Consider the following 15246-nt stretch of genomic DNA (forward strand, 5'->3'; position numbering starts at 1 on the left):
GTGGCAGGGAACAGACAGAACCGATACACGGCAGGAACAATTGCAAAGTAAACACAGGCCTCGAGCTAGCTTCGTAGCTGATGATAGCCATCTCAGAGAGTCATCCTGATAAAGTGATCCCCAACCATTTCTCCTTCTCTCCCTGTCCTCCCCCTCTTAATCAAATGAGTACTGTGCAGCTGGTGGGGTTGCGGCAAAAAGGGGTACGAGTGCGTGTGCAGAGGGAGGGGGGCTTTGAGGGATAGCGTGAAATTATTGCCTGCTGGTGTATATGTGTTGCTGGGGGTAGGAGAGTAGAGTAGGGGATTGGGCTGGGGCAGGGGGGTGTAATGTCATTGCCTGCTGGTGTATCAGTAGTGGGGGCTCATTTAGATTTAGATTGGTTATGTGAGGAGAGAGCTGAAAGGCCAGCTCATGTTTATGCATGATTCCCGAAGCACGCTGCTGTGGTGGAGCCCCGAGTTAAAGAGACAGAGCTAAAATACATTCACACATTTAGACACAGCTCTGGTTCTTGGGATAAGGCTTCAGTCGACGCAATGCTTTGCTATCAGATACATTTCAATCAGTTGTGCGTCTGTTGGCCTTTTTCTGACGTTTTGTATAGATTACATCCATGTCCAAATGAACACTATTTTGCTTCTACTAATCTAAAAAATGTAAGAGCTGAATTTAAGTTTAAAAAAAAATCCCACTGCCCAACTGTGTCCTGAAGATTGCTTTGGTATCTTCTACAGCTGATTTACAATCATACACCTACACATGCAAACACACACACACACACACAGGCAGAGTAATCAGTAAATGTCTTTGAAAGAGAGTTTGTTCAGCACTTCATCAGGTATAAAGTGGTTTTTATTTGGAAATGTGGTCGCTATCCATCTTTTAAATGACTTTTTAATGGTCGTCACACCATCTTAATCAATCATGTAGCAGAGCTAGCCTGCAAGCGCAAATATACTCTATTTATAATGCTTTGCTGCAAAAACTGACACTCTTTCCCATCCTAGAATTGGAAACAAGCAGGAAAAAGAGTGAAATTGTCTTAGAAAGACCTCCTATACCGATCACCAGCATCCTGGATATGAGGTACCCTTTGAAACATTTGATTGATTATAGCTGCACTCTCTAAATCTGTAGAAAAGGTGGATTGAATAGTTTCATAAAAAATATGTGTGTTTGTTGTCAATCTTGGGTGTCTCCCTATTCAGACACACTCATTCTTTTTTTTGTGACACCTCACCCTCCCCCATCCACTGTGCAACACCCCCCCCCCCCCTCCCTTTCAGTGCTTTACATCTATAATGAGATACAAATACGCATCAGCAGGACAGTGTCTACGCCATGCGTCACTGTGTGAATATTACTCACACTTATTAGCTGGATTATGTTAATCTTTACACTCTCTGCTCGCAGACAACAGACTCCCCATGATATGAGGATGGTCACGGCAGTAAGCGCGTGCTGTCGCGTTTGTAAGCGTGTGTGTGTGTATGGCGGTGTGTGTGTTGAAGTGATTGCCATGTTGTCAAACTGATCTGCATGTGAAAGGGCAGTCTAATTACATCACTTATGCAAATGGTAAAATTCACATATGCATGCACGTGCATACACACCACTGACAGCTTACTACTGAGGTCAGAAAGACAGTGTGAGCTATTCTGTTATTGACTAACCTGAGGCGGCATCCCCACCTGTCAGATAGATAGACATATCTTGACAAAATACAGATAAGTCACAAATAATGTTTTGACACACTCCTTCAGATGAATTAGAGAAAAGAGTGAATGGGTCAAGCTCACAGCAAACTAAAGCAGTTAATCTGTTATTGGAAAATGTCCAACCGCATATTCAATGATTATTCTTTTTTCAGACTGATAGTATCCTTGTTGGAATGATTGATGGAGTCTGACACATTTTAATTACGCCCAAATTAAATGAATTGGCTTGCGGACTATAAAACATTGCTGTTTAATAACGAGCCTCACCATTTGCCTTTTTTTTCCTACTTCATCCAATCCCATTTCGGCGGCCTGCACCAAATAACCTCCCTCCATTTAATGATATGCAAATGAATTTTCATGAACCCCATGATCCCATGCGATGATTAAACTGAGATGACATTAGCTGCCATGCTGCTGCAACTGTCAGTGCTTCTGTCTGCTTCCTTTCTCTCTTCCTATCGCTACCATCGTTCTTCGTATCCACGACAACGGCCAACTGGTGATATTAAGGGTTTCATTGTCACCGTTCCCCTATGAATTTGCTTCGTGAGAGATAAGATTCCGTGAATCCAGTGTCATTTCAGAGAAGTTTTTCAAATGGCAGGAGAGATGGAGGATCTGAGAAAAATCTGTTGATTCTCAAACCACATGTCTTTGTGGTACACGGCAGACGTACATGGCACAACGGCATACAAATATTGTAATGCAGTAACATTATACGGACGATTTTGGTAACCTTCCTCCTTTTCAACCTCCAGTGCTCCCCTCCCACCGTTCCGTTTCAGTCTGCATCCAACTCCACCTCCGCTGTCGTTTATTGTACTCCATTTGCATAATGAAGCCCAGGCTTAATTAAGATCCCACTGGAGTCTGGAGCCAAGGATGAAGGGAAGAAGGACGAGGAGAAGGGGAGGGGAGATCCGGCGTTCCTTAGCTTATCCGCACGTGTCCTAATAGGAGGCACAATTTAAGGGGGGAGTAAAGCGTTGACGAGCGATTAAATCTCTAATTATGATCGGCTGTTAGAATTAGTGTGTGGCTGTTAATTAGCTGCAGATGAGATGCCCAGACAGTTGCAGCTGACGACTGCAGCACCCTTCCTGACTGGCAATACAGAAACACAGCTTGACACCCTGGAGATGATGCCAACACATCCCTCCCTTTAACACACTCAGCGGTCTGAGGGGATATCCCTTTAAGAATGGCCCAGGTGTGCATGTGCAGGAAAGAGGCTCTTCATCATCCTTGTCCACCCACTCCAACTATTCTTCATTAGGCACAATATTTCCACTTTCTTCCTCTCCAATATCCTTTATTCATTTTGCTCGTTATTTCTCGTCTTCCACACACTCTTTCTCTTTATGTTGAAATTGTATGATCCCATGTAGGTCTTTGTAATGGCCATCACCTTCCTTCCAGTGCAGCAATTGGCATCGAGGAAATGTTTTTGTCGAAAACTCCCACCATTGTTGAATTTGGCTTCGCTTCAAACCTTCTGCTGCTATTTATTGTATCCATTTACTTCGCTTTTTTTCTTACAGCTTCTGGTTCCGCCCGCGAATCCCTCTGTTTGCCTTTGGCATGACGCCATCTATGTTTCTGGTTTCTCCCTTGAGGGGATGCCATTGCCAAAACATTTAAGGCATCCGAAATGTCCTGCTCACCGTATGGAGGTTTGAGTTCGCCAATGTGTGCGGGGTTGTTGGCTTGGCAGCGCGCCATCTTTCTCCTCGCGCCCTTGCCGCCCTTAAAAAAGGTGCCATCCCTGAGTCGCTGAGAACCGTTGTCTGGGCATCTCTTCTTGGCTTTGTCCAGGCAAACAAACGGCGATTAGCTGCAACTCCTCAGAGGTGAGTCCCCTTGTCTTTGGCAAAGACGGCGTACGCTTTGATCGCTCCGGCAGTGCCACGACCGCAGGCTGGCATGGCGCCCGCTGGCTGGCACGCTGCAGATGCCACAAAGTGGCTGGCATGGAGCGAATGAAAATTTGAAAAAGGAATGGAATGGGGGCTAGTCCATCGACATTAATGGTCATTACCAAGTGACAGTTTACGGTTTCACGTTATCATCCGCTCCTTTCCTCAGATGCTTCTCTTCCTCCGGCTTCGTCTGAGTCGTCACGTGTCTTCTGGCATCTTAGTCATTTCTACGCACTGCTGTCCTTGAATATCTTCTCTATCTTCCTTTTCTCTGCCCGCTCTGCTGTTCGTTTTGCGCCACTGTGCCAACGTGGCACCATGGTAGCAGTATGGAGGTCTGTTTCTCTTCCTCTTCTATTCTTATTGTCCTCACCCCTTCGCCCGTGCCCATGCCCGCCCCCGCTCAAGTCCTGACTGGATGGCACTGTGCCAACCTGCCACCGCCATCGCTCTCATTTGTAGCTCATCTCTCCGTTGCCCTTCCCCCTGTTCCTACATTTTCGATCCCTCTCTTCTCATTCATTCACTTTCTGCATCGTTTACTCTCTTCGTCTATGAAATGCTGCATTTGTAAATTAACACATGAGCGAACAACTTTTCATTCCTCAAATGCGCGTCGCAAATTGTCCGTCTTCATTGTCATTTGGAAGACTTTTCTGGGACCTGAAAGAATGCTCAGAGTTGATGCCCTGCCAGTAATTACCACAGCAGTTACCTATTCCACCGAGACACGAGGAGAAAGACGAAGAGAGCCCTGAGTTTTAATGTTTTAATTAACTTGTACCAACCCCCATCATGTGCGCTTTTTCTTTTTGACATCTCTATGAGCCTCAGAGATGTTGTACTTGTTCACAAACATTCTATAAACAAATACAATTGATCCGATTATCACTAAAATCAACTGCTTACCATTGACCTCACCCGCTTTTTCTAAAATGACCCTAGTCTCTTCTTCCTCCTATTTATAATATCTTGCGCCAAACAAAAGCCGCCAGTTGTGGTGGTGGAACTCATTATCCAAACACTCTCATTAGTACACAAAACATAATGAATATGTAAATGATGTGTGTCGTTTACGCACAGGCTGAGAGACTCTTTTCAGTCCTCCATTGTAATTTGTATCCCCCTTCCTTAAAACTTGACACTCCAATTTTGCCCTTTTCTTAGACTACCAACTGTGAATGAATCCATGGGGGGGACTTCTTGAGGTCTCACCATTATCTCTTTTATTTTGTGTTTTAACACATCTATCCTTGCCTTCACCCTGGGTTTGAAGTGTATAATGGTCTCAAAGAGTCTCTCTGTTTGCTTCTTCCTGCTCACAACCTCCCTTTTCCAAAAACAAACCCTGCAGTGGTGCATTAAACAAACAACTGAGTGTTTGAACAAGGTCTTTCTTCCAGGAATATGAATACTGAATAATCTATCCACTGAGACTGTTCTGACGTCTGTATTTTGAATTTGTCCCTTTGCTGCATGGATCTTAACGTGTGGTCCAAACTGTGTGGTAAATTCAAGCTTCGCCCTGATAGACGGTGAGTTGCCTTGCTCCTGTCTCGGATAAACACCTATAATACTCTGGCTCCCTTGGCAATCACCATAGCAACAAACCATGGTACCCACGTGAGTTGCATAATAAGATGGTCTCTAAGACCACGGACCATAAAGCGACGACAAAGTAGAAACCCGCAACGATGAATGCGGAAAATAAGTATTGTAATGTCACATCAATGGGCTTGCATCGCGTAACAAACTCTGTCCGACGCTCATGGACCGTCTCTCTGTCTCTCCAGACCTTAACAGGTGCTGATGAGCCGCAGTCAATGATTGTAATGAGCTATCGATCACCGTGGGAAAACCGAGGGACAGAGAGGGGTAAGGGAGTTAGGGGGAACCAGAGGACACACACACACACGAACAGAAGGAGGTGGACTGCCAGGACAGGAAGAAAAAAAACTTCAAATGAAATTAATGGAGACAAGCTACCGAAGACAGGGTATCAATACTTGCTTTAATCAAGTCCGTATCTCCTATTGTTCTGCTTGAAATAGAATGTAAGGGGAAGTGCTTTTTGCCAGCGCGTGCTGAATGGAAGTGTTCAACTGAGAGCAGCTTCTGGACAGGCAGATCTGCTCGGAATGACCATGCAGACATGGTTGTCATGACGGAGTTCAGATGCCAGTGAATGGCACTGACGCAGTATCTCTATTTTCCTCTTTTTGTGCTGTGTGCGTGGAGGGGAGGCAGACAGCTTTGGGGAAGGGGGAGGTGCGTTGCGTGTGTGTGTGTGTGTGTGTGTGTGTGTGTGTGTGTGGCGTGTGTGTTGGCTGGCGTTTCAGATAATGAAATGCAGCAGGGAACAAAGAGCTGGGGGCCCCTATTCTCTGTGCTGCAGCTTCATTTTCACCACCGTCAGTCTATGATTCTTCCATAGCCTCTTTTCTGTGGATCTGTATGTGTGTGTTTATATTTTGCAGTTTGTTGTGTGTACCAGTGTCCCCTCCTCCTCCTGTTAGTATTCTGCATGGCAGATCCCCCTAATGTAATAACTGTGTCTGCATGTCTAATTTACAGCAGGAGAGAGTAAATAGCCTGTGGTTAATTACAGTACGCGCGTGTGTGTGTGTGTGTGTGTGTCTATGCATGCGTCTACATGCGCGTGGGTGTGTCAGAATGATTTATGAGTTGCAAATAGCTACACCAGTGGCCCGTTTCTCCTCACTTAGTTTTTAATCTGTCTTTCCATTAATTTTCCCGGAGACGTTATTATGGTTTTATAAAAGTGTTCACGACGATGCACATGTGAGTGCACATGTGTGTTAATGAGACAAAGGTGAGGACATTTTGTGAGAATCGAGGCCATTCGGGCGTCTGAGCTGATCTTTGCTTTTCTCTCTTCAGAATTCCCGGTTTACCTTCCTTGGTTTTGCTTTTTTTCCCCGGTGCTTCATTCACTCTCGTCATTGAGAGGCACAATGAACACAGATCTTTATTGACAGTACACGGTAGAACATGGAAACAGCAGGTCAATCCGTTTAGCCCAAGGGCCGATACACCAATTCACCAATTTGTCAGTGTTAGTTTGAGAGAGAAAAGCAGCTAATCTCTCCTCTCTGCTCTCTATTGATCACACACTTAGACTCCACTTCTCTGTCTAAACACTATTGATTCCCTCTCTCTCTCAATCTCTTTCTCTCTCTACCTCTCTTTCTGTCTTGCTCTCGCCACATACCATAGCTCTCAACACATGTTCCCTTCATACACTCAGACTTCTCATCAGATCAAAGCTTGGAGACTGCGTGCCCTTGGCTTGTACGTGGGACCCCAAATTGTATTTTGGAAAATGACTTCAGAGAATGAACAAAACACGTATTTGATTAATTCCAGTACTAAAGTAATATAACTGGAGCTTACAATGTCTTCAAAGCATTTCAGAGTTTGGTTCAGAAATGTCAAATATTATTGTTCCCTGCTGCGTGTATGCATGGTCTCATTAACAAAATCAATTCCTTAGCCCTCTACAGCATGGATATAGACTATGATGTAGGATTCACTGCTGCGTACTCCTGGCTCCTGGCTTTGTCTCACATAACAGGGTGAACTTCAAAAGGACCATATTCCTGTCTAGATGAAGGCTACACAAAAAATCTCGATTGATTATCTCAAGGGAGACGACACCCCCCCCCCACTTCATTTTAACGTCAAGGAAAATTACCAAAAGATCTCTGTTTGTGTGGGTCCTTTTCATTACACTTTTACACCTTATCTGAGACCTTCATTACCATTTCAGAGTGATCCTCACTGCAGATGGAGAGAATCGAAAAAAGAAAAGAAATTACCAGAGCATTAATCATATATTTGACCCTTTACCCTAAAATCAAATAAATAAAAATGCAAACAGGGAATCCCAATTTTTTCTTGCTTGGATGCTTTGGAAAAAACCACACAGCCAGGCCCCCTTGGGTTTCACCACCTCATAGCGCTTATTTATTAGACTGGTCCACCCCCTACAGGTGAGACGACGCCATTACAACCATTTTACTTTGCAAGTTACAAAACACTAACACATGGCTTGTGTAACTCGACATGAACCTGTTTGATAACCGAGACCGAAGAGTATGTTCAGGACGAAGGGGCTCATTCGTGTGGTGTATATTTGCGCAAATCTTTGCAGTCAGTCAATCGTTTATTTTTATAGCTACAATCTACCGTCAGCCCGCGTTTGAAGATGCCTACATCGGCTTGCGAAGACAGTAAAGTCTTAGTGAGAAGGATGTTAGTGGAGGTGCTGATGGGTCGAGAGGATCCGGAGGGGTTCTTTGCCATGTGTGTGTCGGTTCTGGGCCACCGGGAGACCAGCTCACAGTTCCTGCCCCTCATCCGGCCGCTGGCCACCGCCAACGGCTCGCTGCACGCCACCCTCACCTCCATCCACAAGGAGTACTTCTCTAAGGTCTGCGTCCTATACAAGGACACCTCGTGTTGTAATGTATTAGTTTGTTTTTGTCTACCTCGATACGAGTTGCCGACTCTCGGCTCAGTGAACCTGCTTAACGACTTCGCTATAAACTTTTCTGTAACTGCTCGTCTCCTACAACCTAACTGACGTCACATGCGCTCAAAATGTGTTAGGCAACGTCAGAGCTAGCTTGTGTTAGCTTAGCATCTGCTGTGGGATAGTAAGTCAAATCACGTTCATTTGTCAATGACATAATCCTACATAGTGCAGCTTCTAGATACATTATGCAGTTTCTAGCGCCTGAAGGCATCTAAGAAATAAAAGACTAAACAAATATTATTTGTAAAAAATGTGTAAGATACAAATGTTTTATCTTATTAACAAAAAGTATTGTTTTTCTTTTGCTCTTGTTGTGCTTGTTGCTGTTTCTACGTTCTGCAAATATTGTAAATACATTTGTCACCCTCCCCCCAATGACTATACGCAGTAGTTTTATCATTAATTATAAGAATGGATATTTCTGATTCAATTATAGACTCAAGATGACGAGCTGGAACTTGCACTGTCGCTGTCTCTTGTGGAAACGAATGATCACCGGCTGTCTGGCACCAGCCAGGAGTCCCGACCTCAGCCACCTGCAGACGGAGCCAATCCTCCGACCTCTGTATCTCGGGGAGGCATCCGCTCACCACAAACGGGGGCCTCGGTCAAGGCGAGCTCCCCACAGACAAACCACGCACCTGAGCGTCACAAAATCACCCGTATTGACAAATATGAAACGGACAAACCAGAAACAAGTCAGACCGCGCGTGTCTCCGGGCCAGTTTCCAAACAAGACACGTTCAAAGAAAGTGACAAGATGATGGACGACGAGGCTTTGAGTCCATCGGAGAAACCGAAGCGCTCCAAGAACAGGCGGCAGCGGCGTAAAGGCGCTGGCCAGCAGGTTGTTGGTTTGCCCCGCTCCCCGTCGGCCCGGCCACCGGTCCTGCTGTGGTTCCGGAGGGACTTGCGACTCGGGGACAACCCTGCTCTCACTGGCTCGTTGGAGGTCGGTGCACCCGTCATCCCGGTCTTCATCTGGAGCCCTGAGGAGGAGGAGGGACCTGGGATCACAGTGGCTGTGGGGGGAGCTTGTAAGTTCTCCATGTAATGGCTGCGCACAACAGATAACTTCAGCTTATGAATATGAATTCCTCTTTAAGTCTCCTGTTCCTTTTTCAACAGGTAAATACTGGCTTCATCAAGCTTTGTCTTGTTTCTCTGCATCTCTGGAGCGCATTGGCAGCCATCTTGTGTTTTTGGAGGCAAATAGATCTTCTTTGCATACCCTTAAGGAGCTAGTAGAGGAGACTGGGGCGAAAACTGTCTTGGCCAATGCCCTCTATGAGCCGTGGCTGAAGGAGAGGGATGACGTGGTGGAGTCAGCCCTTCGGAGAGATGGTGTCGTTTGCAAGATGTTCCACTCGTACTGTCTCCGAGACCCTTACTCTGTCAGCACGGAGGGGGTTGGACTTAGAGGTAAGTCACAACAACATGAAAATCCTCTTTGCTTAAATATTTCTGGTCAATATCAAAATAACTCTATAAATACTTTAAAAAATAAGGTAATGTGGCGGTGAACTGTTTTTTTCTTCTCTTGGTATAGGAATAGGTTCAGTGTCTCACTTCAGGAACTGCTGTAGACAGAACCCAGGGTCTGCATTAGGGGCCCCCCTGGACTCTCCTGCATCTCTCCCCACACCTGCCCACTGGCCTGTGGGTGTCTCTTTGGACGCGCTAGGCCTGGCACGCATGCCCCGCAGGAAGGATGGCACAACGGTCAGTAACCGCAGCAGAAATGCCCTGCCATTCCTGTCAACACGTTCTGTTAAAGGAGAAAACGGAATAAAATAAAATCTTTGAGGTGAAGATCAGATTAGAATTTGGTTTTCAATATTTTCTGTTTATTTTGGCCTTCAGATTGACTGGGCGGCTAACATCCGTACATCTTGGGATTTCAGTGAGGAAGGAGCATCAGCCCGGCTAGAGGCCTTTCTGAATGATGGTGTGAGACCTTGTGTTCCCGTAAACATATCTGTATTTGAAGGAATGCTAAGCGTGACATTAATCTGATGATTTCGACATGTATCCAAGGTGTTTATCGTTACGAAAAAGAGTCCGGCAGGGCAGATGCCCCAAATACCAGCTGCCTGTCTCCCTACCTTCACTTTGGTCAACTCAGCCCACGCTGGCTATTGTGGGATGCCAAAGGGGCACGCTGTCGCCCCCCAAAGTTCCAACGCAAGCTGGCGTGGAGAGATTTGGCTTACTGGCAGCTGACATTGTTTCCCGATCTCCCCTGGGAATCCCTGAGACCTCCATACAAGGTAGAAACTGGCCACAGGCACATTGATGGCAGTCACTATGTCTTAGAAATGAATAAACATGTTAACCCGAAGTACCCTTTACTTTCGTCATTAATGTACAAATCCTATATCACACAACGAAGGACTGCATTTATTCCAAGGCATTATTCTTCCACTGGTATCTGCAGGCTCTGCGGTGGAGCAGTGATCGTGGCCACCTGAAGGCCTGGCAGCGAGGACAAACGGGCTACCCGCTGGTGGACGCAGCCATGAGGCAGCTGTGGCTGACAGGCTGGATGAACAACTACATGAGACACGTGGTGGCATCTTTTCTCATCGCATATCTCTATCTGCCCTGGCAAGAAGGTTACCGCTGGTTCCAGGTGAGACGCGCATGGACAGAAATGCCCCCGCGTAGATATCACAAAGCGACACCGTGTCCAACGTTTGCTCGTGTTTAGGACACCCTAGTGGATGCCGACGTTGCCATCGACGCTATGATGTGGCAGAACGGGGGCATGTGTGGTCTGGACCATTGGAACTTTGTCATGCATCCCGTTGATGCAGCAATGACCTGTGACCCTTACGGGAGCTACGTCAGGAAATGGTGTCCTGAACTTGCTGATCTGCCCGATGAGCTCATTCACAAACCCTGGAAGTGTCCGCCAGCCATGCTTCGACGCGCAGGTGAGGCGATTATCATGAAAAAAAACCTGACGACCAGTTCAAAATTCGGCACCGTAACCTGCAATTCTGCTTTTTCTGCTATCGTCACTGGTCAGGTGTGGTCTTTGGCCAGACATACGCCGAGCGGATAGTTACAGACCTGGAGGAGCGGAGGAGTCGTTCCCTGCGAGACGTAGCTCTGGTGCGGAAAGAGTTCGGACAGTACGTGGACAAGGGTTCAGGCTGCGACTTGGTGCCTCTGCCCCCCCGCCTCGTCTCTCAGGCTCTGGGCCTGGCGCACCGGGACGCGGGTTTGGTAACAGAAGGGAAGCGGTTCCTGTTGCCTGTCATCACCCGCATGGAATTCAAACACCAACAGGAAGATCCAGACGCAGATGCCGCCTCAAATCCTTACAATGCTGTTCTGAAAGGATACGTGAGCCGCAAGCGGGATGAGACGGTCGCCTTCCTTAATGAGAGAGACTTTACTGCTAGTGTGATGCATGAGGGCGTTCAGAGAAGGGAGAGGCTGGAGAGCAATTATCGCAGAATCGAGGGACTCCCTCAGCCTCCCGCGCCTCGGGGCACAGCCAGAAGGACTCCAACAGCCAAGGACAAGTTTTCTGTGGCGCCGCCTCGTTAGCCCGGTGATCCAGAGACCGCGACAGAAAGGGAACACGTTTAAAGTGACCAGTTACTAGCCGTAAAATGCACAAATAAAGAAATCCTTAAATTAAAAAGATACACAAAAAAGATTCTAGACTGGACTCTACACTCTGGATTGAGTGAGGGAAATTTCTTGAGACAAATTTAGTATTCAGCAAATTCACACAAATCTGAGGCATGTTACACAAAAGGCTTCTACCTCATGTTTTACAGTTGGCTGCTTTTTAGTGTTGTACATTGGGTGAATACTTTTGGTTGCGTGTGGATATAACGGATGGGTTGACTAAAAATAAGTGATGAAAAATGTTAATGTGTAAATATTACGGTATACATTTGTGTAGTCACATGGGGAACACTAAATCAAATCCAGTCATTTTATGAAAACTGACCTTTTATAATGAAGGCGGAACTTCGGAATTTAATAAAAATGAAAAAGAAAAGTGTCTCAGGAATTGTTTATTTTCTAATAAAAAAAAGGTACCACATCCACAATGTATCGGTCATGCATGCAGTATCGACCAACATTATGATTGATAATTGAAGACCAAAGTGCTTTTTTTAAAGTCAGTCTTAAGCAGTAGATGATAGAGGGATTTCTAATGTTCACAGCATTACATTGGTCAGCTTTCTGGAGATCCACTGGTGGGTGCTAAGCATTTCATCATAGCTGACACAGGCACAACTTGTGGATCTTCCTGCCAGGATTGTAAGAGCGCGTAGCACTTGCTAGGATGGGTTGGATTAGTCCTCGATAGAGCGGATATATCTCTCATAGGCTGCTTCATCCATTAGAGTATCAAGCTCTGTAGGGTTGCCAATGGTCATCTTCATCAGCCAACCTACAACGAATGAGTCAAAATCAGTTAACCTGCGATGTCAGAAACAGTTTTGCATACCATTTAGCTCAAGTCAAATACATTTTACACTCAGTCATTGACATCCATTGCTTATTACAGTAAGGAGAATTAACTTTTTGGCTTTACAAGTTCCACCTACAAAGCAAAGAAAAGCAGTTATGGGTGAACTTCTGCACTGCGGATTAATTGATGTATTTCTGACAATAGCAAAAAGTATGAAATGTTCTGGATGATGGATAACTAACATCCAACTTTTAAGTCTTTAATTGAAGCAGTAACGAAAGTACTTCCAATGTAGAGAATGAGCTAAACACGTGCAAAGTCTTCAGTTAAAAAGAAAGATGTTCACACTCAAAGACACAATATACTATAAAAAGGTTAACTCTACAAACAAAACGGATAAACGAGGCACGAGATGGGAATTCTCTCATCTCACAGTGGCTCCTATGTAATGTTGCATCACTGCCATCTACTGTCCAAAGAAATTCTGTAAAGTGAGAGCATTTTCCTCAATCTTCACAGCCCATTGCTTTGACAAAGTACCATTAGTAAAATTGAAAACATTAAGTCGTCAGTACTAAAATATTTTTCACTCAATGCCACTTATATTTTTGAATATGTTCTAACGAATGCATTACCATTAACAACAATCTGCTGTAATCATTTTTGGAAGTTAACAAAGACTAATTAGTTAAAAACCGCACCAATGACCCAAAGACTCCAGGGAATCAACAGTCAAACTTATATTTAAAAATGTATCCTGTTCAAACTCCAACGATAGTCAAATCTATGTAGTATAATTTTGCCTAATAATGTGTGTGCTTACCATCATCGTAGCAAGATTTGTTCACCAGACCAGGATTGTCGGCCAGTAGTGTATTAACCTCTACAACTTCTCCAGTCAAAGGGGAATAAAGCTCACTGGCAGCCTTCACACTTTCCAGAGCTCCAAACTCATCTGTGACAGTAGTGGTTAGAAACAAGTCCATTTATATACAAGTTTGCCAAACCATGAGTTTAACAAATTCACTGAACTAGTAAAATACTTGATGGATGAAAAATATAGCAATTGATGGTTTCTCAACACAGCAAAAAATGTTCATGCATTTTTCAGACATACTCCTCTAAACCAAGAGGCAAAATAACTCACTTATGTGCAAGTCGATTTTTCATAATGGCAGAAGAAAAGAATTAAATAATTGAGTATTTCAAAAGAAAGTAGAGATTTAACTAATTAAGACTGTTAAGCATAACAAGATAATCAGTAGCACTCTGATAAAAAACGTAAATAATTGTTTTGTCCAAGTCACATGCTTTTAGAAAAAAGTAAATTAAATCATCGCAGCCAAAAAAAATGAAGTTTCAAATTTGGTTATATTTCATCAGTTATAAAGTTTAAATGTCCTCTTCCATGCTCTCAAATAAAGTTGCATGACTTAAGGTTTTATCCCTGTTTGCACTGTTAGCCTGAACCACACCAGTCACTCACATACCTTGCTGGACCAGCTGCGTTCCCACTTCTGGCAGTCCACAGTAAACTACATCTCCCAGAGCCTCCTGCAAGTTTCAGAAAGCAAGGTCAAAGACTGTAGCAAAAGTATTTACTCTGCCGTTTGCAGGTGCAAATAACCTACGGATGTGAGTGTTTCTGTGCGCGTACACGCACGGGGCAACTCACTTGAGCAAACTTGCTGATACCGACAGTCCCAATTCCGTCATCTTCTACTCGGATCCATTCGTGCTTGTCTGTGAATTTAAGTGCTGCAAAACAACAAAAACAGACTCAGACCAAAACAATGCTCTTACTGCACGAGTGCGGAGTATTTCTGTCGTGTATGACAACCAGAATAAACAGAGACAGGCGTAGAGCCGCGCCGTCAGATTACGTGTCCTTTCTTAAGCTAATGTTACCCTCTAGCAACCGCAAGTGTTAGCTAACATGCTACATTAAAACCCACACACGGGGTAATACCTGCTGTTAAACGACAGGAAGTGGCTAGTGTCCTTTCGAAGTAAGGTTGCGAAGCCAGCCGCAACGGGGAAAGTGTTGCCGAGCGGGTAAGTACAGGCAGAACTGTGAAAAAGTTGGAAGAGAGGGAGCGGAACAGCCCACAGGCGGCCATCTTTGTCGCGTATTGATGACAGACCGAATTCTTCTTCTCGGATTTGCATTTCAGCGGATCTTCTTCTTCGTCTTCCACTTCTTTGAGGTTGATCAGCAGCTGGCGCCCCCACTGATGCTTTGCCGGTAGAGTTAGTTAACCCTCTACGTCAGGCTATCATTTTATTAACTCATCGTCATAACTACTCTTTTAGACCAAACACACCCATAATCACGGTACCAGACATGACAATGTTGAAAAAAACACGTTGGAGGTTTAACATCCTTTTGAATTCGGTGTTAATTATGAATGTGTTGCTATTTTATTTCTAAAAGCAGGCCTTTGACATATGTGGATGTACCCGATTTAAGGCTAAACAGTGTAATTTTGTTTGGTTTACACACCCCAGAAAATTCTTACGATAATCCAGGCCAAAACTATACTGCAACCGACTAAAGTGTCAAAATATAACTCTAACCCTTATTTCCAAAGAGTATAAAATTAC

At 44.8% G+C, this 15246-nt stretch overlaps 2 protein-coding genes across 2 annotated transcripts; one reads left to right on the forward strand and one right to left on the reverse strand.

Annotated features, from left to right (window-relative positions):
- The first annotated feature begins 7330 nt into the window (after positions 1-7330).
- Positions 7331-12083, forward strand: si:ch1073-390k14.1 (deoxyribodipyrimidine photo-lyase). Its single transcript, XM_062562774.1, has 9 exons — positions 7331-8096; positions 8638-9238; positions 9330-9623; positions 9751-9923; positions 10065-10149; positions 10239-10471; positions 10639-10833; positions 10912-11137; positions 11233-12083. Exons 1-9 carry the CDS (start codon positions 7872-7874, stop codon positions 11757-11759), a joined length of 2559 nt encoding a protein of 852 aa, XP_062418758.1. The 5' UTR covers positions 7331-7871; the 3' UTR covers positions 11760-12083.
- A 140-nt stretch (positions 12084-12223) lies between these two features.
- Positions 12224-14874, reverse strand: gcsha (glycine cleavage system protein H (aminomethyl carrier), a). Its single transcript, XM_037450469.2, has 5 exons — positions 14612-14874; positions 14318-14400; positions 14133-14196; positions 13466-13597; positions 12224-12621 (listed from the first exon to the last, which is right to left on the reverse strand). The coding sequence occupies exons 1-5, from the start codon at positions 14760-14762 to the stop codon at positions 12524-12526; spliced, it is 528 nt and encodes a 175-aa protein (XP_037306366.2). The 5' UTR covers positions 14763-14874; the 3' UTR covers positions 12224-12523.
- Between the last annotated feature and the right edge of the window lie 372 nt (positions 14875-15246).

Source organism: Pungitius pungitius, chromosome 6 (assembly GCF_949316345.1).
Source record: "Pungitius pungitius chromosome 6, fPunPun2.1, whole genome shotgun sequence".
Taxonomy (NCBI): Eukaryota; Metazoa; Chordata; class Actinopteri; order Perciformes; family Gasterosteidae; genus Pungitius; species Pungitius pungitius.